We start from the raw sequence: 24,889 nt of genomic DNA, 5'->3' as shown, positions 1-24,889 counted from the left end.
GGCGCTCTGGTGTGGCTGCCCACTGCTCTGTGTGTGTTCACTGCTTCAGTCGGGTTAAACGCAGAGGATGAATCTCACTGTGCTTGAAGTGTGCATGTGACAAATAAAGGTTTCTTCTTCTTAGTAAATTACATTTTCAGCAAAAGAACTATAAACAAAAACTAAACTTTACAAAACTAACAAATAGCTCCTACAATTATTATTATTTTTTAAAATCACAGCCTAAGTGGGCATTACTGGGCCTAAAGTGATTTAAACAAACCTCAGCTGTTATTTGAGAGACTAAAACCAAAAACCAAAGTTCACATTACTACAGTTTTTACCGAGAAACTGCTCATGTATGACTTATTACACACAGGACTTACAGACGGTTTTAATCAGAAAGGGAAATGTTCTGGGCTTCAGCGACTCTGTGCCACCTGTTAGTTTAAAACCGTTAGCTACAAAACTGCCTGAGGTTCTGTGGGGAACTTTTTATTAGCTTGCTAGCTGTCTAACGTTAGATTAGCAGGCGGCTAGTTAGCAAATCAGCAACACACACACCCAGGTTACTGAGCTGACAAACGCAAACCAGAAGTTCAGACTTGACTCGTTTCCACCTGACTCAGGGCAGAGCAGGAGCATCGAAAGCATCTCCTCATGGCCGAGTGAGTATCAACAGCGTGCCGTTAGCCGCCGACACCAACTGTTTCACACACTTTAACTCAAGAAGACGGAAAAGCACGTTAGTCATGTTTTCATTTTTAGACCCCATGTGGACTAAAGCATGGCCACGGCACCTGGAGAACTGCGTTTTTGTTTATCTTTCTCTCAACAGGTAGGATAGTGCGACTGACTGAGGGTCTTCTGTTTGAGAAGGTGTGTGTGTGTGTGTGTGTGTGGCATCATTATTGCGGGATGGAGAGTCAAAGCAGCAGCACGGCGCCACGCATCGCTCTCTGTGTTAGCCAGCCTTCCCTAAAACAAGTCTGACCCGCACAACACTTCTCCCATTCAACTTCGCACTCAATCATATTAAAGCACGCAGAGCAAAAACAGCGCCGTATTTCTCACCATTAAAACTTTGGCAGCGCTTTCCAGCTGTGAAATCACTTCTGGTGCACCGAGCGCCGCCATCATGGTCTCTGTTCAATGACGCGCCACGCACTGCATTGTGGGATTGAGCTGGAGCGCAGGCCGATGGCTCCGTCCCAAACCCGCGCACTACCTCACTGAGCAGCACGGCGGAGGAGTGCACAGCCTGGAGTGATAAAAATATACTCATATACTAGCTAGTACTGGAGCGTTCAGTTTTGGACGGAGCCATCAGAGATATTTCGAATGAGGAGCGTGCAAAGTTATGTAATATTAGAGCGGCGGATACAATTATCGACACCTTAACGATCTTTTGGCCGTTGCAAAAGTAGAAAACACTTTCAATATGTATATTATACATGAATAATTACTCAAACTTCCACTGGGAAAAAAATAAAAGAGTTGATTCCCGATTACTTAGCGTATCAGATCACGTGACACCTTTGTCCACAATTAAGAAGAAGAAGAAACCTTTATTTGTCACATGCACACTTCAAGTACAATGAAATTCACCCTCTGCATTTAACCCGACTGAAGCAGTGAACACACACACACACACACTCAGAGCAGTGGGCAGCCACACCAGAGCACCCAGGGAGCAGTCAGGTACCTTGCTCAAGGGCACCTCAGCCCAAGGCCGCCCCACATCAACCTAACTGCATGTCTTTGGACTGTGGGGGAAACCGGAGCACACCCACACAGAACATGCAAACTCCATACAGAAAGGCCCTCGCCGGCCGCTGGGTTTGAACCCGGAACCTTCTTGCTGTGAGGTGACCGTGCTAACCACTACACCACCGTGCCGCCCTGTCCACCTTTGTCCACAGTTATCGACACCATTCCACAATTATCGACACATTTGTCCACAGTTATCGACACCTTTCCACAATTATCGACACCTTTATCCACCGTTATCGACACCGTTCCACAATTATCGGCACCTTTGTCCACGGTTATCGACACCATTCCACAATTATCAACACTTTTGTCCAGTTATCAGCACCGTTCCACAGTTATCGACACCATTCCACAATTATTGACACCTTTGTCCACAGTTATCGACACCGTTCCACAATTATTGACGCCTTTGTCCACAGTTATCGACATCGTTCCACAATTATCAACACCTTTGTCCAATTATCGACACCGTTCCACAATTATCAACACCTTTGTCCACAGTTATTGACACCGTTTCACAATTATCGACACCTTTGTCCACAGTTATCGACGCCGTTTCACAATTATCGACACCTTTGTCCACAGTTATCGACACCGTTCCACAATTATCGACACTGTTCCACAATTATCGACACCTTTGTCCAATTATCGACACCGTTCCACAATTATCGACACCTTTGTCCACAGTTATCGACACCGTTCCACAATTATCGATACCTTTGTCCACAGTTATTGGCACCATTCCACAATTATCGACACCTTTGTCCACAGTTATCGACACCGTTTCACAATTATCGACACCTTTGTCCACAGTTATCGACACCGTTTCACAATTATCGACACCTTTGACCACAGTTATCAACACCGTTCCACAATTATCGACACCATTCCACAATTATCAGCACCTTTGTCCATGGTTATCAACACCTTTGTCCACAGTTATCGACACCGTTCCACAATTATGGACATCCAGCTGATTTATTTATTTTTTTAAAAAGGTATGTGGTATTAAGTTAACAAAACAGTTTTATTTAAAATCTGTTTTATATTTAGTACAAAATATCTTTTATGGAAATATATCGATGTCGGTGCTTATGAGGAAGTTTGTAAACAAATTAACTGATAATGTTTAACCTGTATCAGAAAATCTTTTTGTTCCACTTTCTAAGTATTTTCATAGATTGCGTTTTGTTATTCATTCGTTGTTGTTTGTATTAATTTCTAGTCTTGTAGTTTACCAATAAATGTCGACAGGCAATTGACACTGTAACTACATGAAAATCCAGGTCAAAGGTCGCATGTCATTCCTCGAATCATCCATCCATCCATGATTCATAACCGCTTATCCTGTGTAGGGTCGCGGGCAAGCTGGAGCCTATCCCAGCTGACTACGGGCGAAAGGCGGGGTACACCCTGGACAAGTTGCCAGGTCATCACAGGGCTGACACATAGAGACAAACAACCATTCACACTCACATTCACACCTACGGTCAATTTAGAGTCACCAATTAGCCTAACCTGCATGTCTTTGGACTGTGGGGGAAACCGGAGCACCCGGAGGAAACCCACGTGGACAACATGCAAACTCCACACAGAAAGACCCTTGTCAGCCGCTGGGCTCAAACCCAGGACCTTCTTGCTGTGAGGTGACAGTGCTAACCCAACCAAGTTTTGAATGAAAGCTTTATATTTTTACATTTAAAAATATAAAATGTCGACTGATATTGTAATATGTAGTAGATATTTACAACAAACTGCAAAAAATATTTTCTAAATGGAATAGAAAAATCTGAATATTTCAAACATGTAATTTTTTTTATATGCTAGGAATTTAATTCTGGTCTAATTCTATTTATTACAAGAATATCATGTAATATCAGTGAATTGGATAAGTAAAAACATGTCCATGATCTTTCCACCATGCTTACCTGTGATGATAATGTCCAGGTTTTCCTCAAATTGTTGATCGTGCTAAAAAAAAATTCCATCTCAGGTAACGAACTGTTTCATCAGTCAACAAGATCAAAGGGCGAGGGGGGTCTTTCGACTGATTAATTAACCAATAATAACTGTTTTAATTGAAACTCACCTTTGTAAAATTGTTTTTTATTGGTAAATCTGAAAAGGTGTCGATAACTATGGACTGTCGATAATTGTAGCCGTGCTCTATATATGCTTTAGCTCTTTACCCCTTAATGACGACATATGATGACCCCGTGTATATCCCTAAATGACGACATATGACAACCCAGTGTATATCCCATAATGACGACATATGATGCCTTGTCTAAAACCTTTCAAAACCTTGTCTTTAGACTTTTTTTCTTGTAAATATGTTCTCAGGGTGAACAGTATATACATATACAAGGGTGGCTGTAGCAATTGCTTTAAGGGGTAAAGAGTTAAATGTTCAGCTTGTGTGCCCTAACTATGATTAAGATCTCTACTAGTGCATCTCAAACAATTAGAATATTGTGGAAAAAGTTCAGTATTTTCCATCAGTTATTTAAGAAAGTGAAAATTTAATATTATTTAATAAATAAAATGTTTCAAGCAATTTTTTTCTATTTTAATTTTGATAATTATGGCCTACAGTGGATTTAAAAAAAAATCTCAACGTATTAGAGTATTTCATTTTGAGTTTGAGGAAAACAGTATAAATACAGTGTATCTCTCGGTCTAGTTCAGTACACGCAACCACAATCATGGGGAAGACTGCTGACTTGAAAACAATCCAGAAAACAATCATCGACACCCTCCAGAAAGAGGGTAAGCCACAGAAGGTCATTGCTGAAAAGGCTGGCTGGAAAAGGTGCACAAGCAACAGGGATGACTGCAGCCTTGAGAGGATTGTCAAGAAAAGTTGATTCAAGAACTTGGGAGAGTTTCACAAGGAGTGGACTGAGGCTGGTGTCAGTGCATCAAGAGCCACCATGCACAGACGTCTTCAGGAAAGGGGCTACAACTGTCACATTCCTAATATCAAGTCACTCCTGAACCTGAGACAACATCAGAAGCATCTTACCTGGGCTAAGGAAAGAAATAACTAGACTGTTGCTCAGTGGTCCACAGTCCTCTTTTCAGATGAAAGTAAAATTTGTATTTCATTTGGAAATCAAGGTCCTAGAGTCTGAAGGAAGCATGGAGAGGCACAGAAACCAAGGAGTTTGAAGTCCAGTGTGAAGTTTCTGCAGTCTGTGATGATTTGGGGTGCCATGTCATCTGCTGGTGTTGGTCCACTGTGTTTTATCAAGCACAAAGTCAACATAGCCGTCTAGCAGGAGATTTTAGAGCACTTCATGCTTCCATCTGCTGACAAGCTTTATGGAGATGCCTATTTCCTTTTCCAGCAGGACTCAGCACCTGCCCACAGTGCCAAAACTACTACCAAATGGTTTGCTGGCCATGATATTACTGTGCTTGATTGGTCAGCCAACTCGCCTGACCCGAACCCCAGAATCTAAAGAATCTATGGGGTACTGTTAAGAGGAAGATGAAGAAACCTTTATTCATCACATGCACACTTCAAGCACAGTGAAATTCATCCTCTGCATTTAACCCATCTGATGCAGTGAACACACACACACACACACACACACACACCCAGAGCAGTGGGCAGCCCAGAGCACCCAGGGAGCAGTCAGGGGTTCAGTACCTTGCTCAAGGGCACCTCAGCCCAAGGCTGCCCCCACGTCAACCTAACTGCATGTCTTTGGACTGTGGGGGAAACCAGAGCACCCAGACACAGGGAGAACATGCAAATTCCACACAGAAAGGCCCTCGCCGGCTGCTGGGTTCGAACCCGGAACCTTCTTGCTGTGAGGCAACAGTGCTAACCACTACACCACCGTGCCGCCCAAGAAACACTTGACCCAGAAATACAGATGAAAATACAGTCTTTTTCTAATCTTCCTTCAACTGTCAAGTTGGGAGAGTCTGTGCCCATGATTGCCCTCAGATTCCTTTTCTTGGCTGACAGGAGTGGAAACTGATGTGGTTTTCTGCTTTTGTAGCCCATGCACCTCTAGGTTTTATGTGTCGTGTATTCAGAGATGCTTTTTCTGCTCATCACAGTTTTAAAGAGTGATTATATGAGTTACTGTGTTCTTCTTTGCAGCTCAAATCAATCTGACCAGTCCAAATCAATCCTTTGGCCTGTCCTAACAGCAAGGTGTTTCCATCAACAGACCAGGTGCTCACTCATTTTTATTTTTGAACCATTCTGTGTAAACCTTCGAGACTGTTCTATGTGGAAAATCCCAAGAGATCAGCAGTTTCTGAAATACTCAAATGAGCCCATCTGGCACCAACAACCATGCCATGGTTAAAGTTACAGAGATCATGCTTTTTCTTGATTCTAATGTTTGATGTGAACATAAACTGAAACTCTTCACCTGTATCGTCATGATTTTTTGTGCATCTGGCACATAATTGGCTGATTAGATATTTGCATGAACGTGCAGGTGTACAGGCGTATATAATAGTATATAATATTTTTAAAGAACCAGTTTTACATAATATACAAATTCTTAATTCTTTCATGCATTCTTCTTCAGTAACTGCTTTATCCTGTTCAGGGTCATGGAGGATCTTGAGCCTATCTCAGGAACACTGGGAGTGAAGTAGCATTTGACTGGGACACCAATCCACCACAGGACATCAAGCATATGTACATTTAGACCCTCATTCACACCTACGCTAATTTAGCTTAGCTAGTTCATCTACTGGCATGTTTGGAGGTGGTAGGAAAGTAAAATGAGTTCGGGATCAAATCGAGGACCCTGGAGCTGTGAGCCAGCAACATACACAAAAAGTGCTAATTAAACTAATATTCCCTGAAATAATTATAGAAGCATTTACGGATCGGATTCTAGAAAAACCTTACTGGCCTTACCAATTAGCCCATATTTAGAAATAATGCAGACAATAGGATTCATTTATTTAATTTAATTTAGGAATATACATTTACACATGTGAGAACAGTGAAAGCATATTTAACAAATTATTGGTTCATACATGTATGTAAAAAGATATGAATCCAAATATTTACTGTCTGTAATACTGAAGACATAGAGGTTCAGAAGTTAGCTCAGAAAAATGAAAAATAAAAGATACAAAAAATATGTATATCTGTATAAATATATATTTATATTCAATAGTAGCTGTATTACATAAAACATTAAGGAAGATCACAGAAGTCAACAAGTCCCACCCGACTCAAGCACTGAAGTACAAAGACACACAAAATTCCAATATCATTTATTCTCAACCAAAGATTGTCAGTCAGCACTTTCAAACATGAAATACAGAAAATCCATCCAAAACAAAACACACTCACATGACATTCTATAAGGCCTGTCTCCTGAAATTTTCACTGAGTGTTCCATCGTGATGAATATGGGTCAGCAGAACATCTGACACATTTACTGTTAAGTCTCACTGGGATAAAAAGGTGTGACGTTAGTATTAACTCATGCAATACATTTTGTTGTAAATGTATGTGATTCAGTTAAATATCAATTGTGTTTGATATTTAACTACTGATGAAACACCATAATGGATCGCAGATTATAAAAAGTTCTTTCAGTCAGGCGTTCTAAGTGATGGTTCAGTAAGTTTAAAACAACAGCTTGCAAAATTTATTAGTGATTGTCAATTAGCATCAAAGATAATGTTGGTTTTGTACACTTATTGCAAATTCTTATTTTCACAAAAATGTTAAGCAAATGGAATCAACAGTTAAGTTCAGTACAGTTACTTCCACATCATCTTACTTAAGAAACAGGCATAAAAAAATCCAATCAAATCCACTTTGTTTCCTTATGTCTTTAACATTTTAATAATTAATTTTCATTCCAATCTTTATTTTCTACTTCCTCACTCTCTTCTAAACACCCTTTCCCAGACATTTAGGACCAGCCTGAGTGAAAGGAAAAAGCATGTTTCCATCTCCTTCTTAAATACTGATCAGCATGTGGTGGACACACCCACACATTCATTAGAAGGCACACAGTTCGTCACATCTTGTGTCAATGACACTGTCAATCAACAGCATGCTTTTTACAAAAGGAAAAAAAATATGAAAGGCATATATGAAAAAGTATGATGATAATGTAACATCAATAACAAAAGAGCAGCACTGGGTCAGGTATCTATATTGAGGAAAAAAAATAAAACCAATTTTTTTTTTTTTACCCTTTACATAGCGTATTTCAGTATTGATTTAAAAAGCTGTTTGTGTGATTAGAAAATTATATAATATATATTCTGTATTGCACATAGTAATCCCATACGATTATTTTCTTCTGACACTTTGTTTAAAGTTCTTCTAACACTTTTTCACAACTGTGTTATAAGATATTGTTTACAAGTTAGTCAGAGACTTCATGTTTAACACTGTACAGTGTATGTTTGTGGTGCAATAACTTTAAAAAAAAAAAAAAACATTGCCAAATTTAAATATTTTCCAGAGGCGCGGCACGGGGTGTTCAAAAGTGTTGCCAGTGAATCTACATAAAGATGATCAAAAATACGTCCCCTGATTGTTAAGACTCCTTATTGAGCTGAACATATCCATTTCTATATATCTCAGTGAAATTGTAAATAACTGATGATAAACACTTAAATTGATATTCAGAATATGCCTAGGTGCTAAAATTAAAGCGATGGGGAAAGTCCAGTTACCAAGAGTAAAGCTGGAAACTGGAAAGTAACTATTACTCCTAATAAACTGTGGTGACACAAACTGTTACATATAGAGGACCAGCTAGTACAACGTCATAACTGTGAAAGCTCTGAGGTGCAGATAAAGTCAGAATATGTAACACATTTAGCAAATAGCTGTCTACAAAATATTTTTTTCCAGGTTGACCGTTACTCTGTGTTTTTGAAATCACAAGGAGGCATTGTGAAATGACTCTCAAACCAAAATATTCTGTAATTTACAGACGTTTCCTTAACACAAAGAGGAAAACAACCTGAGCCATATCTTATCTTCACATAGGTGCATTTTCTCCTGGGACTAGCAGGTGCCAAACAGACATCTATTTTTATTGTATAAACCCTTCAAGGTTTAAAATGAGTCACTGATCTAGTCATGGTAGACTCACATGGATGTCTCTACAGATACTCACTGAAGGAACAACACATCGGAGTGTATCTGGGCTCATATATTATTAGGGTCGAAGGATTTTGATTAAGTTGTGTGGTCATAGAACACACACACAGTTAACAATCACCAAATAACACCACCATCCCTGGTTTAGCCCTCCAATGAGTCCAGTGACCATGAGCACACTTACTCATCTGGAATTAGGAATTGCTGAATCACCTTCACTGACAGAAACTTACAGAGAGACACAGCGTCCTGTCTCACACTGAATCTGTCTCAGTCCACACTTATTGGTCCCAGATTGCAGTTTCCATTAGACGTACATTTCTGTGAAGATTCTGCACAATAATATTCGAGTAATAATATGCATCTCACTTCGCTTTATTTTTCTCTTTCTATGTCCAACCCTCCTTAATTCCCTTCTTGCTTTTTCAAACAAACCTTAAAACACACAGGATTGTCTGGTGCATTCTGTGTTATTTAATAAAAGCCACACTGGTGAAGCTAAATCAGCATGTGAACTCATTCCCTCAGGTCTCACACATATACAGGCTCACACCCCTCTCCTTGCTCTTCTTCTCCCCCCTCCACTTCCTCATCCTCTTCCTCCTCAGGGCCCAAGCTGCTAGCCCCACTACTGCTGGGGGGCCCTTGCATTTCTTCAAGGGGCTTAGGGTAACGGAATGGACAGCCATTATCATCAAAGAACCTGCGGAAGGTGAACTCATAGAAGGCGTGTTCAGGATGTTTGCTATTTGGGGAGCAGAGGGTATCCCAAGCACGACTGCTGTCTCCACTGTCACTCCATGCCCCTGGACCACTTTCTTCTTCCACTGGATCAAAATTGGAAGTGTCCATTGGGTGAGCAATCTTAGGTCGGTATGGAGCAGGCTGAGTGCGAAGGTTGCTGGAGAAGTCCACCTGAGCAAAGAAAGGATGGGCCTTTATCTCACCAGCACCATTTCCTCCCAGACGCTCCTCTGCTGAACAGCAAAGACGTCCTATGATGTCAATGGCCTCAGGGCTCAGCTTGACTTGTGGAGGCACCTGCAGGGTGTTCTCCCAGTTTATCACCTGGGAAAGGTAAGAGACCATGTCGTGATAAGTAAGTCCCTATAATCTAAGCACTGATAAAAATGTTATGAAAGTGGAATCAATCCACTTCAGCAGATTCACATTAACAACCATTAACAAATGAATACATTGCTGTCATGCAAGGCCTGTTGAGAACTGATGAAGCAGCACCACAGCGGTCCTGAGACTAGATTGATATTTATTAAGGCTATTCTGTACTTTTCACATTTTTGTTTGAGTACCTCTAGACTGTGGTCTAACAGGCTAGAATTATAGAAACCTCAGAAATGTAGTGAGAAGAGGGAAGGGATGTAATGTAGTAAATATGATCATCTCACATTATGCAGATAGTGCCAAAATACATGACACAGTTTCTGACATTTAATATTTAATAAAATGCTTTTGGACAAATGTGACAATGGCAAAATAATTTCATTAAAGTCGAATGTCTTTAAATCAACATAACCACACACACACACACATGATTATATATCACACACACATACATACATATTTTATACTCATCATGCTGGATTAAAACAAAATAAATAAGCAATGCAAGGGTCAAGGAAAAATGTGTGGTTTATACCTCACTTATAGTACAGAATGTACATAATGTATAGTATAAAATGTCTTTAGAAAAATCATACTGCCATTACAGAAACATAACCTGACCTTGAACTGTGTTTCTGTAGGGGTTGGCGCAAGGAATGGAGGCTGGCCCACTAGCATCTCAAACAGAATCACTCCCACACTCCACCAGTCACACAGCTGAGTGTATCCTGCACACAAATACCACATTAAAAGAGATCATTATTTTAAAAAAATACTAATGGAATGCACTTAAAACAGTTAAGATGCCATTTCTGTACAGGCGGATATATATATATATATATATATATATATATATATATATATATATATATATATACACACACACAGTGGTGCTTGAAAGTTTGTGAACCCTTTAGAATTTTCTATATTTTTGCATAAATATGACCCAAAACATCAGATTTTCACACAAGTCCTAAAAGTAGATAAAGAGAACCCAGTTAAACAAATGAGACAAAAATATTATACTTGCTCATTTATTTACTGAGGAAAATGATCCAATATTACATGTCTGTGAGTGGCAAAAGTACGTGAACCTCTAGGATTAGCAGTTAATTTGAAGGTGAAATTAGAGTCGGGTGTTTTCAATCAATGGGATGACAATCAGGTGTGAGTGGGCACCCTGTTTTATTTAAAGAACAGGGATCTATCAAAGTCTGATCTTCACGGCACGTTTGTGGAAGTGTATCACGGCACGAACAAAGGAGATTTCTGAGGATCTCAGAAAAAGCGTTGTTGATGCTCATCAGGCTAGAAAAGGTTACAAAACCATCTCTAAAGAGTTTGGACTCCACCAATCCACAGTCAGACAGATTGTGTACAAATGGAGGAAACTCAAGACCATTGTTACCCTCCCCAGGAGTGGTCGACCAACAAAGATCACTCCAAGAGCAAGGCGTGTAATAGTCGGCAAGGTCACAAAGGACCCTAGGGATGGTAACTTCTAAGCAACTGAAGGCCTCTCTCACATTGGCTAATGTTAATGTTCATGAGTCCACCATCAGGAGAACACTGAACAACAATGGTGTGCATGGCAGGGCTGCAAGGAGAAAGCCACTGCTCTCCAAAAAGAACATTGCTGCTCATCTGCAGTTTGCTAAAGACCATGTGGATAAGCCAGAAGACTACTGGAAAAATGTTTTGTGGATGGATGAGACCAAAATAGAACTTTATGGTTTAAATGAGAAGCGTTATGTTTGGAGAAAGAAAAATATTCCATTCCAGCATAAGAACCTTATCCCATCTGTGAAACATGGTGGTGGTAGTATTATGGTTTGAGCCTGTTTTGCTGCATCTGGGCCAGGACAGCTTGCCATCATTGATGGAACAATGAATTCTGAATTATACCAGCGAATTCTAAAGGAAAATGTCAGGACATCTGTCCATGAACTGAATCTCAAGAGAAGGTGGGTCTTGCAGCAAGACAACGACCCTAAGCACACAAGTCGTTCTACCAAAGAATGTTTAAAGAAGAATAAAGTTACTGTTTTGGAATGGCCAAGTCAAAGTCCTGACCTTAATCCAATCGAAATGTTGTGGAAGGACCTGAAGCGAGCAGTTCATGTGAGGAAACCCACTAACATCCCAGAGTTGAAGCTGTTCTGTACAGAGGAATGGGCTAAAATTCCTCCAAGCCGGTGTGCAGGACTGATCAACAGTTAACGGAAATGTTTAGTTGCAGTTATTGCTGCACATAGGAGTCACACCAGATACTGAAAACAAAGGTTCACATACTTTTGCCATTCACAGATATGTAATATTTGATCATTTTCCTCAGTAAATAAATAAATGACCAGGTATAATATTTTGTCTCATTTGTTTAACTAGGTTCTCTTTATCTACTTTTAGGACTTGTGTGAAAATCTGATGATGTTTTAGGCCATATTTACGCAGAAATATAGAAAATTCTAAAGGGTTCATAAACTTTCAAGCACCACTGTGTATATATATTTTTTTTCATTAGGTTCACACCTTTCCTCAGTAGCACTTCAGGGGCAATATAGTTGGGAGTGCCCACTAGGGAGTGTGCAAGACAGCGCTGATGTTGACGGTTTGCCCGTTGTTCCAGTGTTATCAACCGGTCACCACAGTGACAGTTAGACACATCATCCCAGAAGTCACTGGGTTCCATGCTATCTTGGCGGATATGGTTCCCTGTAGAAGTTATGTGTGGAAAAACAAAGGAGATAAAATGACTGATGGAAACAGTCTAGTAGTCTGTCTACAGATGCCTCTGTAGGAATCTAGCACACATCTCTAAAGTCTAAAATTTGCTCACCTTTCTGATAATACTTTGAGTTATGTGTCCAGCGGAACCCTGTACACAAGCCAAAATCAGTGAGCTTGATGTGTCCATCCAGGTCAATGAGGATGTTATCAGGTTTGATGTCTCTGTGGATAAAGCCCATCTTATGCACACTCTCGATAGCGAGCGTCAGTTCTGCCACATAGAACCTGGCTAATGGCTCAGGGAAAACCCCCATACGAATTAGTAGGCTCATCATGTCTCCCCCAGGAATGTAGTCCATAACGAAATACAGACTGTCCCGATCCTGAAATGAGTAATACAGTCGGACTACCCATTCATTATCAGCCTCTGAAAGGATGTCCCGTTCTGCTTTAACATGAGCCACCTGGTTACGGTTTAGAACGTCTTTCTTTCGGAGAGTCTTCATGGCATACAGAGCTCCTGTGTCCACCTTACGGGTCAGACATACCTCTCCAAAGGCCCCAATTCCGAGTGTTTTGATTTTCACAAACATAGACTTTTCCATCTTGGCACGGCGCAGTCGGTTATAATTGGACTCCTTCTGGTTCAACATCTTTCTCATCTGCTCCTGCTCTGCTTCTGACAGACCAGCCTTGAGGGGACAGGTGGGGGGTGGGGTGGTAGTGTAGGATGAAATGGAGGTTGTGGCAGAAGTTAGAAGAGAGGAGAAGAAAAAAAAAGAATTTTAAATTAGTTGTATAAAATTTGTTCCAAATCACTACTTTTGGCTCAGCAAGTATATTAACTCTCACCTTAGACATCTCTTGCTCCAGCTGCAGTCTGCGATTTAGCTTCTGTTGGTAGGTCTTCATAACATTTTCTACATGCTGCTCCATGTAGAATTTAAAAGCAAAGGGAGAATAGCTCTTAATGCGTGACTCCCTTTTTTCTTCATCACGGGCATTCCTCCGCACTGGTACTGGTGAAGTCTGAATCTGCTTCTTATCCTTCACAATCTTCTCCCCTTTTCCTGGCTTTGCTTTGTCTTTGGTGGCATGCTCTTCTGGCTTTCCTGCTGGGGCACTTGGGACAGGCCTACTTGGGGCACTGTGGTCTGGGGCCCCAACTATGCCTCCAGCTTCTAAGGGTGCAGTTTCCTGTACACCCGTGGTTCCAGACATAAGCAGTGTTTTAGGGTATGGTGGTGGTGGACATCGGGGCTCCTGGGAGGATTCCAAGGTAAAACTTTCATCTGGCAAGAACCCATGGGTCTCAGGAGTATCCTGGGCCTGTGCAGCTAACCAGCTGGGGTGGCATGGTCCAACTGCAGTCTTTGGCTCTGGTCTCATGACTCTCATGCTCTTCACAGGCTGCTGGATTGGTGGAGAGGTCACTGCAGTGATGGTGTTGGGTGGCCCCATTCCAGCCTCCGGTTTACTAGTTGCAGTGGGCATTGCTTGTCTTACATTTACCTTTTGGTGGTTGTTAAAAGAATTTGTCCTGCTGGGGACACGTACCTCCCCTCTGAAGGGCCCCTGTGGCTGCCTGGCTGGAGGTGCTGCCTCTGGGCCTTGAGCTCCAGCCCAGTGGTGGTCATATAGGTCTAGGTTGAGACTGGTCCTGGAAGGGGTGAGAAGACCTTGTGGGATCTCTGAGAACTCGCGACCCATAGCAGCTGCTCCTCCAGGAGAGCGTGACATCATGTGGACTTGGTGTGAAGTTGGGCTGGCCTGACGTGGGTGTGAGTGAGAAGGCAGGTAAAGATTAGGAGGGTATCCACCACCATTTTGACCTATAGCCCCTTTACCTTGCATATTGACATAGTTTTCTGGTGCCAGAGGGGGCATCTTGTTCTGAAAAGAAGCACTCCGTTTAACACTATAGCCAGAGGGCTCCATTATATGAGGTCTGTAGTCATAATGAGGACCAGGGCCCCCTGGTGGCTGGGACTGGAGCTGCATGGGTGGACCAGGCACACTGTAGCCCATCATAGCCTGATCCATGGCCCCTGTGTATCCTTTCTGCTGAGGAGGACCAGAGGGGTAAATTGCGGTTCCTTGGGCATTCTGAGAAGTCATGGCTGGTGGATAGGGACCCATGCTGGGCGGACGAGCCATGGGGTTCCCCATTGAAGGACCCTGTGCTGAGTTAGTAGGTGGTATCATGTAGTTCATGACTGGTGGCCCACCCATATATGGACGTGCCATGTCTCCCTCTGACCCATAGCCAGGTCCCTCATATAGTGGTGGTCCAATCTGGTGGTAAGGGGGCATAGCACCTTCACTGGAAGTCTCCATTGCTGGCCTGTGATCTACTGAATTTGCAATGCCACCTTTGCCTTCAGAAGGTAGAAAGTTTGATTTAGTTCAGAGTAAATTTATACATAGAACATGCAAGATTTTTTCAGAGCTCTGTTTCTGTTTTTTTATTTAAAAAAAAAAAGGTCTTGTCTGTAGCATGGAATATAGTTCACCAACCTGGAGAAGTCTGTTTGATAACGCGTACAATTTGCTCTTTGCGAGGGTCTAGGTAGCCCATCTTACTGATGTACTCTAATGCTGCCTCAATGTTACGGCTGCCAGTTTGCTTCAGTGCACGTATTGCCATTTCCTTTCATACAATGGAAAAAAAAAAAAATCATCATCATCATCCAAATTTGAAAATGGCACATAAGGAGGTCCATGTGTGAAAGTGAAAAGTTTTAATGTTAATTTAATTTTTTTATATTAAAGGACGGGGCGGCACGGTGGTGTAGTGGTTAGCGTTGTCGCCTCACAGCAAAAAGGTCCTGGGTTCGAGCCCCGTGGCCGGCGAGGGCCTTTCTGTGCGGAGCTTGCATGTTCTCCCCGTGTCCGCGTGGGTTTCCTCCGGGTGCTCTGGTTTCCCCCACAGTCCAAAGACATGCAGGTTAGGTTAACTGGTGACTCTAAATTGACCGTAGGTGTGAATGTCAGTGTGAATGGTTGTCTGTGTCTATGTGTCAGCCCTGTGATGACCTGGCGACTTGTCCAGGCTGTACCCCGCCTTTCGCCCGTAGTCAGCTGGGATAGGCTCCAGCTTGCCTGCGACCCTGTAGAACAGGATAAAGCGGCTAGAGATAATGAGATGAGATATTAAAGGACATCCACAAAACACCAGGCATGTGTATGGGCATACATTTCCCATATTTCCCACACACTCAAACAGGATCTCTCTTTCTCACACACACACACACACACACAGGATTCAAATGATGATAAACAATGCATTTTATGACCAGCTTATTTGCAGACATGCATTTCCAGATAAATACAATCCACAAGTGTTCCAAGTTATAATTTAAGTGTTCTAAATAAAATCAACTGTACACAGCAACCCACACCTATATGAGGAAATCCCCCTGAATGGCATATGATCTCATTCACAAGACATTCTGTCTAAACCTCTCTCTACAGGGACACAGCAAACTCTCGGTCTGACAATGCCTCTGGCGGTCAGAAATAATAATACAGAAATAATGATACACATGATAGAAGAAAAAAAAGACAAGGGGCTTCTCCTCTGTTGCTCAATAACTATGAAATCTCTAAATAGCACTAGAGTTCCAGTGGTCATGTAATAGCTGGCATCAGGAGAAAAAGAATTGATGAGTGTAGAAATGAACGGTCAGTCAGAACAAGCATGGGTACACTGGGCACACAGTTTGAAATTATACAATGTGACAGTCGCAAAGCTCTAGACAGTCCGTGAATGTGAAAAAGTTAGCACACCTTTTTTTGTGTGTGTGTGCGCGCGCGCGCGCGCGCATGTGTGTACATACCATACAGGCACATGTGCAAGTCACTCACTCACTCACTGGAAATAAAAAAGGAGCTGTGTCCATTGTTCTCAAACCTACAGGTGTTGTGTGTTAAATTCCAGTGTTGCTACTCAGAGTGTGTGTGCGAAACAATAACACACAGTGTACACACACACACACACACACAAAAGGGGGGGTTGAATTTTGTTTGACCCAATCCTGACCTCCACTGTCATGGCGACAGCTGTTCAGGATGTTCCAAAAGCCAAGAAAGAAATATTCCAGCTATGAATAAAGTCTATACTTACTGTCTATGAATCAACCCCTCATTATTTATTTTTGCATTATGTTTCTCTGGACAAACTATTCTCTTACACACAAAGGATAATACACGGGTTTCAAATCCCAGAGCTGCTGTGCTTCTCACAATACATACGATTTGTTGTTTTGAAAAGGTTGTATTTTCAGAGTAAAGGTATGCAAGGTATGATCAATCACTGATGAGATTCATGCATTATACATTTGGGCTGGAACAGGAAAAAAGAAAATATTAAATATATGGGAAAGAGATATTTTTGTCCTGAGCATCAAGTAAGAATTTGTTCTCTTCATCTCTTGAAGCAACGCAAAAACATGGAATAGCACTATCATGTGGTTTTGGTTGGTTTTGGCTGTTCTTTGAAAAGTTTTTCCTCATCAGTGGATTATCACCGTTCTTGCTACTTGTCAAGTATGTGCATACACCACTAGATTTGTTGCCAGTAATCTCAAATATCAATGTTGCTTGAAAATGCAGAGGTGGTTACCAATTGGTTGTCACTGTTCGGTGACAAAATTTGTCTGTGACATGAAAAAAAAAAAATATCGGGGCAAACGGACAGTGTGCATTACGCTGTATGGGCTCTGCCCAAAATATCTGCAATCACATTTACATCCTGGTCATATTGTCACCATCACATGTCTCAAAAGAACAACAGACAGTTAAATCACTCATCTCAAAACACACACACACACACACACTCCTGACCAGGAAGAACAAACCTCTAACTTATGGGAATATTTATAAAACAAACTGTCTCCATGACTGCAGTGACATAACTATTGCTGGCTACAATGCAGTGACTCAGTGTTAAAGTGTCTTTTTTTCTTATAAGCTTTCACTTTGACCCAATTCCGAATCACATTCCTACATAGACTGTGTAAATGAATGCCATATGGAGGACCCTTAGAGAGGGACACACAAAGATGGAGATCATAAGTCCTAAAAAGAAAAAAACAAACAAGCAAAACCTACAATCAATTTTGTGAATGAATTATATAGAAACTTTCAATTCCTTTTTACTAATTTTATATACTCTTGTACTTCAGAACTTTAATTATGAAAAGACTGACAATTTCTACTGAAACCCATAATGATTAAACACAGCACACTGCGATTGTCCAGTAATTCTGTAAATCTGGGGGGGAACCCTAAATAATTCTGGAAACTTCCTTACATACCACAGTATTAATCACCACAATAAAAGTACTCATCATCATCAAGATCTTTCCACAACACAATTATATGTTCAAGAGTGTAATTTTGTACCATGGCACAAGGTGCAAAATAAATTAAAACAGGCCAAGGTACTACAACAGAATGCCATGAGTCAACTTGGATCCATTGATTGATTCTGACATCAGTATGAAAGTGAACTTCAGAGTGCATAAGCTGACTTTTTGTTTCATTCTTGCCATGGGTGTAAGGAGTGCAAATCTGACACTAAAAAGTACAACAATAATAAAGTGGTGTATTAATGCATTTTTTGTGCTTTTTTTTTATGCCAAGCATTGTACATTTCAGAGTACAACCCCACATCAGAAAAAGTTGAGACGGTATGGAAAATGCAAATAAAAAAAGAAAAGCAGTGATTTCTTTTTTTTCACTGGATAGGACAGTGTAGAGACAGGAAATGAGCGGGAGAGAGAGAGAGACAGGGAGGGATCGGGAAATTACCTCGGGCCGGAATCGAACCCGGGTCCCTGGATTTATGGTATGGCACCTTATCCACCTGAGCCACAACGCCCCCGAAAAGCAGTGATTTCTAAATTCATTTTGACTTACAGACAGTATGAACCCAAGCTATTTCATGTTTTTTCTGGTCGACTTAATTTCATTTGTTAATATATATATATATATATATATATATCATACAATAAGGGCGGCACGGTGGCGTAGTGGTTAGCGCTGTCGCCTCACAGCAAGGAGGTCTGGGTTCAAGCCCCGTGGTCAGCGAGGGCCTTTCTGTGCGGAGTTTGCATGTTCTCCTCGTGTCCGCGTGGGTTTCCTCCGGGTGCTCCGGTTTCCCCCACAGTCCAAAGACGTGCAGGTTAGGTTAACTGGTGGCTCTAAATTGACCGTAGGTGTGAGTGTGAATGGTTGTCTGTGTCTATGTGTCAGCCCTGTGATGACCTGGCAACTTGTTCAGGGTGTACCCCGCCTTTCGCCCGTAGTCAGCTGAGATAGGCTCCAGCTTGCCTGCGACCCTGTAGAAGGATAAAGCGGCTAGAGATAATGAGATGAGATCATACAATAAGTGCAAAAGCCAGGTACAGAAATGCTGAACTTCTAGACAAGAAAGTTCTAGTGCCAACTGAACAAGTAACAGAACAACACTTAGTATAATATTCTGTTGAAGTACCAACACTCGGCAAACAGCCAAGGAAACAAGCCAACCATACAAATGAACGGGCAAAGTACAAATAAATAAAGAAAAGTAGGACTCCAACAGCTAGCTCCAGGCTAGACAGTACACAGCCTGGGTTGGTCAAGACCAGTACGTGGTTACACAGTGAGCAGGGAAGCAGGGGAAAGGTACAGCCTGAAGAGGGGAGTCTTCAGTCTGTGCTTGAAGGTGGTCAGGGAGTCGGCAGTTCAGATCTCAGTGGGAAGGTCATTCTACCAACAGGGAGCCAGGACAGACAGAAGTCTTCAGCGGGCTGGGCAGGAACAGAGAGGAGGAGGAGCCAGGTGACCAGTAGTAGTGAAGCGTAAGGATCTGGCTGGTGTGTAGGGGTGGAACAAACTCTGGAGGTATGCTGGCCCTAACTCCTTGAGAGCCTGGTAAGCTAGCACTAATGTCTTAAATTTGAGACGAGCTGCGATAGGTAGCCAGTGCAGGTCGGCAAGCAGAGGGGTGACATAGGAAGAATGAGGGAGATTGTAGACCAGGTGAGCTGCAGCCTTCTGGATGAGCTGCAAGGTGTGATGGCAGATGCTGGAAAGCCAGCAAGGACAGAGTTGCAGTAGTCCAAGTGGGAGAGGATCAGTGGTTGGACCAGGAGCTGAGTAGAGTAGGTGGTGAGAAAAGGGCGGATCCTTCGGATGTTGTAGAGGAGAACTCTAAACATCCAGGTCACTGCAATGATGTTTGCTGAGGAGGAGAGTCGGTTGTTGAACATGACCCCTAGGTTCTTCGCTCTGGGTGAAGGTGGCCTAGAGATGTCCCCCAGGGAGGAGATGATGTTTATGAGTGGAGAGGATGAAGTGGGACTGTAGATCACCTCTGTCTTGCCTGGGTTGAGCTTCAGGTGATGGTTGTCCATCCAGCTCTGGATGCCATGCAGGCAAACAGATGCGACATTCCAAAAGAAGTTGGGATGGGGCAATTTAGGGCTAGTAATGAGCAATTAAACAATTAAATCATGATGTGATTTTAAACTGGTGATTGTAATTATGATTTGGTACAAAATCAGTATCCAGGAAAAGCCTAGTCTTTGAGGAGCAAAGATGGGCTGAGGATCTCCAGTTTGTCAACAAATGGGTGGGAAAATTATTGAAAATGTTTAAAAACAATGTTCCTCAAAGAAAGATAGGAAGGGATTTGAATATTTTGCTCTCTATGGTGCAGATCATCATTAAGTGATTCAAGGAATCTAGAGGAATTTCGGCGTGTAAGGGCCAAGGGCGCAAGCCTAAGGTGAACAGCCATGATTTCTGATCCCTCAGACAGCACTACATCAAAAACTGTCACTCATCTATAGCTGATACAACCGCATGGGCTCAGGATTACTTTGGCAAACCTTTGTTAAGCACTACAATATGGAGTTGTATCCACAAATTTTGAAAAATTAAAAAAAAAATAAAAAAATCAATAAAATTCATGAGGTAAAACATCAAATAACAGGCTGTTGTATTGTTTTGAGTGAAATACAGGTCAAAGGTTATTTACAAATCATTGTTTTCAGTTTTAATTTCAATTTCAACATGCCATCCCAACTTTTTCTGATTTGGGGTTGTAATCGTGATAGGATTATGGTAGTATAATAATTGTAGCCTTGTGCCATGGTATTGCGTTAGTGTCTCAAGCTATTAATCTTTTGTGTTTTAGTAATATAGCATTTATTACTCTTTAATTATGCGGTAATATTCAGTTGCATTGAAACCTTTTTTGTTTTCTTTTAAAATCATAACATTAGTCATGGGGCGGCACGGTGGTGTAGTGGTTAGCGCTGTCGCCTCACAGCAAGAAGGTTCCGGGTTCGAGCCCTGTGGCCGGCGAGGGCCTTTCTGTGTGGAGTTTGCATGTTCTCCCCGTGTCCGCATGGGTTTCCTCCGGGTGCTCCGGTTTCCCCCACAGTCCAAAGACATGCAGGTTAGGTTAACTGGTGACTCTAAATTGACCGTAGGTGTGAATGTGAGTGTGAATGGTTGTCTGTGTCTATGTGTCAGCCCTGTGATGACCTGGCGACTTGTCCAGGGTGTACCCCGCCTTTCGCCCGTAGTCAGCTGGGATAGGCTCCAGCTTGCCTGCGACCCTGTAGAACAGGATAAAGCGGCTACAGATAATGAGATGAGTGGAGACATTAGTCATAGCCATGGCGTCATTTCCGTGGCCTTTACATCTATAGCAACTTCAGATGTCGGTCCACTTTGTTACTGTGGTAAATTAATTGACATAACCATACTAATAAAATAAGATATGCGATTTTGTCATTTTATTTTTATGCTGTTTTGTTCTGTGAGCTGAAGCCTTGCTACAGTCCTTACATGTGTCCAAGTACACCCCAAATAAGAAGTTATTACACAGAAATGTTTTTAGCAAGCCTTGCAATTTATTTTACCTTTTGTTTTTCTGCCCATGATATAATAATGCTAGGCTCCTCTTATGCCTCTTGGGAATTTTTAACGTTACATTTGCATCCATGTAACAGCAGTGTCCGTTTCAATATTGGATTTTGATACATACAGTAAGGTATGCTGATGTAGCATACCTCCAGTCAGTGTGGCGAACGCAAACATTAACATCACCTCACCTTAAAAGCTGCAGTATTTTCTACTAGAGGGCAAAACAAAATGTGCCTGATAATCTTCTAAATCCAATAAATGCTTCCGAGCATAAAAAGACAAATGCTGTAACAGTCAAAAATAAAGATGGGATTTAAAGTGTCCTTCAACCCCTCCCTTCAGCCCCCTCCTCCCCCCCCATCAAAACATTTCCTTTTTAAAGGTGATTATATAAGCAGCTGCTGCATCACTGCGTAATTTGTAGAGACTTGATAAGTATCAGGCAAAAGTAGCTCACTAATGGACAGAGGCCAGCTAGGGCAGTCATTACTTTCTTGGAATGTGATGAAGGAAAAAAGCAACGGAGTGGCGTAGGCTACAGTCAAAGGCTAAAAGTACCAAGCCATATACAAAGGGTGAGAGTCATTACATAATAATGAGCATCGCTAATAATAATGAGGCTTACTGAAATGTATACTCTGCTGTAACAATATGGCTGACAGGTCTGTAAATCGGGACATTGTCATTCACTGATTAAAATAAATACATAATAAGCCAAGGAATGTGTACTTTTGAGTATAAAATGCAACATGTAAGGACCACAGTATGAAACAGGTGCACCTACTAATTGAACAATTTCTTTATTTTTATTAATTAAAGGTCACTTCGTGTCTTAAAGTAACGATGGATGCCGTTTCTCTTTACTTAGCTGAGCGGTTCTTGACATAATATGGATTACTACAGTTGTGGAATAGGGCTATTTACTGTATTTTTATTTACTATTTACTGTTCGATCTCAAACACATTAAAAAGGCAAGAAATTGCACTAATTAACTTTTGACAAAGCACACCTGTTAACTGAAAAGCATTCCAGGTGACTACATCATGAAGCTGGTTAAGATAAACGCCAATAGTGTGTAAAGCGTCATCAAGGTAAACGCTGGCTGCTTTGAAAAATCTAAAATATGAAACACATTTTGTTTAACACTTTTTTTTTGTTTACCACATAATTCTATACATGTTCCGTATTTCATGTCTTCAGTATTGCTCTGCAATGTAGAAAATAGTCAAAATACAGAAAAACCTATGAATGAGTAGGCGTGTCCAAAATTTGACTGGTACTGTACATCCAGGGAATGTGTGTTGTCCCAGACAAATACGCCAGACCCACTGGGAAAACTGTTCCACCCAGCTGCTATTGAATGGACACACTTCCTCTGCATGTTCACAATGGTTCAATCTTACTCATGTTCTACCAATACACTGCAGCTAATCTTGGGTGTAAGAAATAAACCCATGGAAACAGGTGATCTAAGTGTACCAAATGATAGCAAATAAGTGATGGTCCATTGCCAGCCCACACTCCATCTGAATATGGGTATGCTTAGGAATTAAGATAACTAGAAATTACTTTTGAGCCACTTTAAGCCCAAAATTAAATAGCATACAAGCATTGTATACAGTTGGTTATCATACACAAGTGGAACGATGGTTATTTACTGTTTAATCCTATCAAGACAAGATCAGTAGCAATAACAATTTATCATATGCAGCTCCTAAGCCATTCAGCAGCCAGTTAAAAGAATTACGAGAGTAAATAGTAACTAACTACGATAATAGAATCCTTTTGAACCTTTGGTAAATGCTGACTCTATCCACCGTTGTCTTAACAGAAAGAAGTCAGTAATGGTTTTATAAAAAGTTAAGCAAAGATAGGCCGCTGTTCTGTTTCACGTCACACAGTGCATCACAAGCTGTCACTTCCACACAAACCTATTTCTATAATTCAAAATGCTGCCAACAATCTTCCAGAAGCTCTGACTAAAATTTTACTCAATGTTTCTTCAAAAACGACAATGTTCATTATAAAGTAGGACATGAAGAGAAAATTCTGCATCAGGTGAACGTTCTGGCTGGTAGCTTGAAAGAGTCATGAATATGATACAACACATCTGATAGCATGTTTCAGCTCCCAGATAGCGGGAAAAAAAACCAACAGTTCCAATCTGCATTTAGCCATGTCCTAAATCCTGTGACAGAGGCAGCTCAGGTTCCCTCAAGCTAGGCCTCATAATTCCACTGTGCGGTGGTGGATTTCTCAGTGGTGTTGTGTATGGGCTTGAGCATAGCATTCCTCACATGCCTAACAATCACAGAGCTGCTCTCAGGCCTGTAGCTGAGGGTCTGTTTCAGATAGTGTGATATACAGCATAAAACGGAGTGTAAACTTCAGTGCAGCGGCCCAGGCTCCATGTTCTCATTTACAAGTTTTATAAATCAACACAAACAGAGTTCAGGTCTATTCAGGGCAAGTGAAAGGACCAGAATGCAGCACTGCTACAGTCATATCAGATGTAAACTGTGGTTCAATCATTACTGCCCATGCACTCAAATATCTATGAATGTATTTGCTTCTGGTGTGGAAATGTTATTGATTTTTCTTCCTATCAGAAACATTCCCTGACCTCCTCTTTTCTCTGTAGCTGACATGCTCTATGGGACTCTCAAACACAAGGAATGCAAGGTTGTGAAATGTATCTGCCATTTTATCGCCACTACTTCAGATGTTGCAGATACATTCTGTTTCAGGTCCTCTGCAAGACTAAGGTAAAGATATTAGATACATGATAGGTACACCGGACAATATAAAAGGATATATTCCTCAAAAGACGATTACATTTGTTGCTTCTGTTACACCACTAGAGTTCACACACATATATATCATACTGAATAGGAAAGAAAAACAGAAAAGCAGATTCTGATTTCCAAATAGTATTTCTTGCTAATGATGAATCTCTCTCATAACCTTAGTTCTTACTGAACCTACTGAATTACCTGTTTTCTACCCACTGTAATCATTTTATATCCTATCAAAAAATATTAAAAGCCTTCAAAACATTGAATGAAAAAGACAATTGTAGGCATTATGTTTGGTGACAATAAGTCAAGTAGGTTTTAAAAGAGGTCAGTGTCCACTTTTCCTGACAGTTGGTCAGTGTTTAACTATGCTGTTTATAAGTCACTGTCCCTATTCAGGGAGCTGCATTCTTTCAGTCTTTACTGACAACCTTTAACATTTTTTTTCCA

The 24,889-nt window shown here is 41.3% G+C and overlaps 2 protein-coding genes and 1 long non-coding RNA gene across 5 annotated transcripts in view; 1 reads left to right on the top strand and 2 right to left on the bottom strand.

The window, feature by feature from the left end:
- xpo4 (exportin 4) overlaps positions 1-1,137 on the bottom strand; it is a 73,045-nt gene extending 71,908 nt beyond the window's left edge. Inside the window, exon 1 of the mRNA XM_060929604.1 lies at positions 1,054-1,137. Within this exon, the coding sequence (XP_060785587.1) occupies positions 1,054-1,119 (66 nt within the window). The 5' untranslated portion in view covers positions 1,120-1,137. The remainder of the gene's footprint in view (positions 1-1,053) is intronic.
- LOC132891729 (uncharacterized) lies at positions 554-6,736 on the top strand. The gene is made up of 3 exons (XR_009655358.1): positions 554-647; positions 5,870-5,944; positions 6,330-6,736. It is a non-coding gene; the product is annotated as an uncharacterized LOC132891729 (long non-coding RNA).
- lats2 (large tumor suppressor kinase 2) overlaps positions 6,680-24,889 on the bottom strand; it is a 28,677-nt gene continuing 10,467 nt past the window's right edge. For all 3 annotated transcript variants that reach the window (XM_060929602.1, XM_060929601.1, XM_060929603.1), the window contains exons 3-8: positions 15,236-15,368; positions 13,571-15,096; positions 12,828-13,410; positions 12,521-12,703; positions 10,613-10,719; positions 6,680-9,937 (exon numbers count right to left, since the gene is read on the bottom strand). In XM_060929602.1, coding sequence (XP_060785585.1) covers positions 9,401-9,937; positions 10,613-10,719; positions 12,521-12,703; positions 12,828-13,410; positions 13,571-15,096; positions 15,236-15,368 — 3,069 coding nt within the window. In that variant the 3' untranslated portion in view covers positions 6,680-9,400. The remainder of the gene's footprint in view (positions 9,938-10,612; positions 10,720-12,520; positions 12,704-12,827; positions 13,411-13,570; positions 15,097-15,235; positions 15,369-24,889) is intronic.

This window comes from Neoarius graeffei, chromosome 9, assembly GCF_027579695.1.
Source record: "Neoarius graeffei isolate fNeoGra1 chromosome 9, fNeoGra1.pri, whole genome shotgun sequence".
Classification (NCBI taxonomy): domain Eukaryota; kingdom Metazoa; phylum Chordata; class Actinopteri; order Siluriformes; family Ariidae; genus Neoarius; species Neoarius graeffei.
The sequence above is the reverse complement of the archived record's forward strand: the minus strand, read 5'-3'. Positions and strand labels throughout refer to the sequence as shown.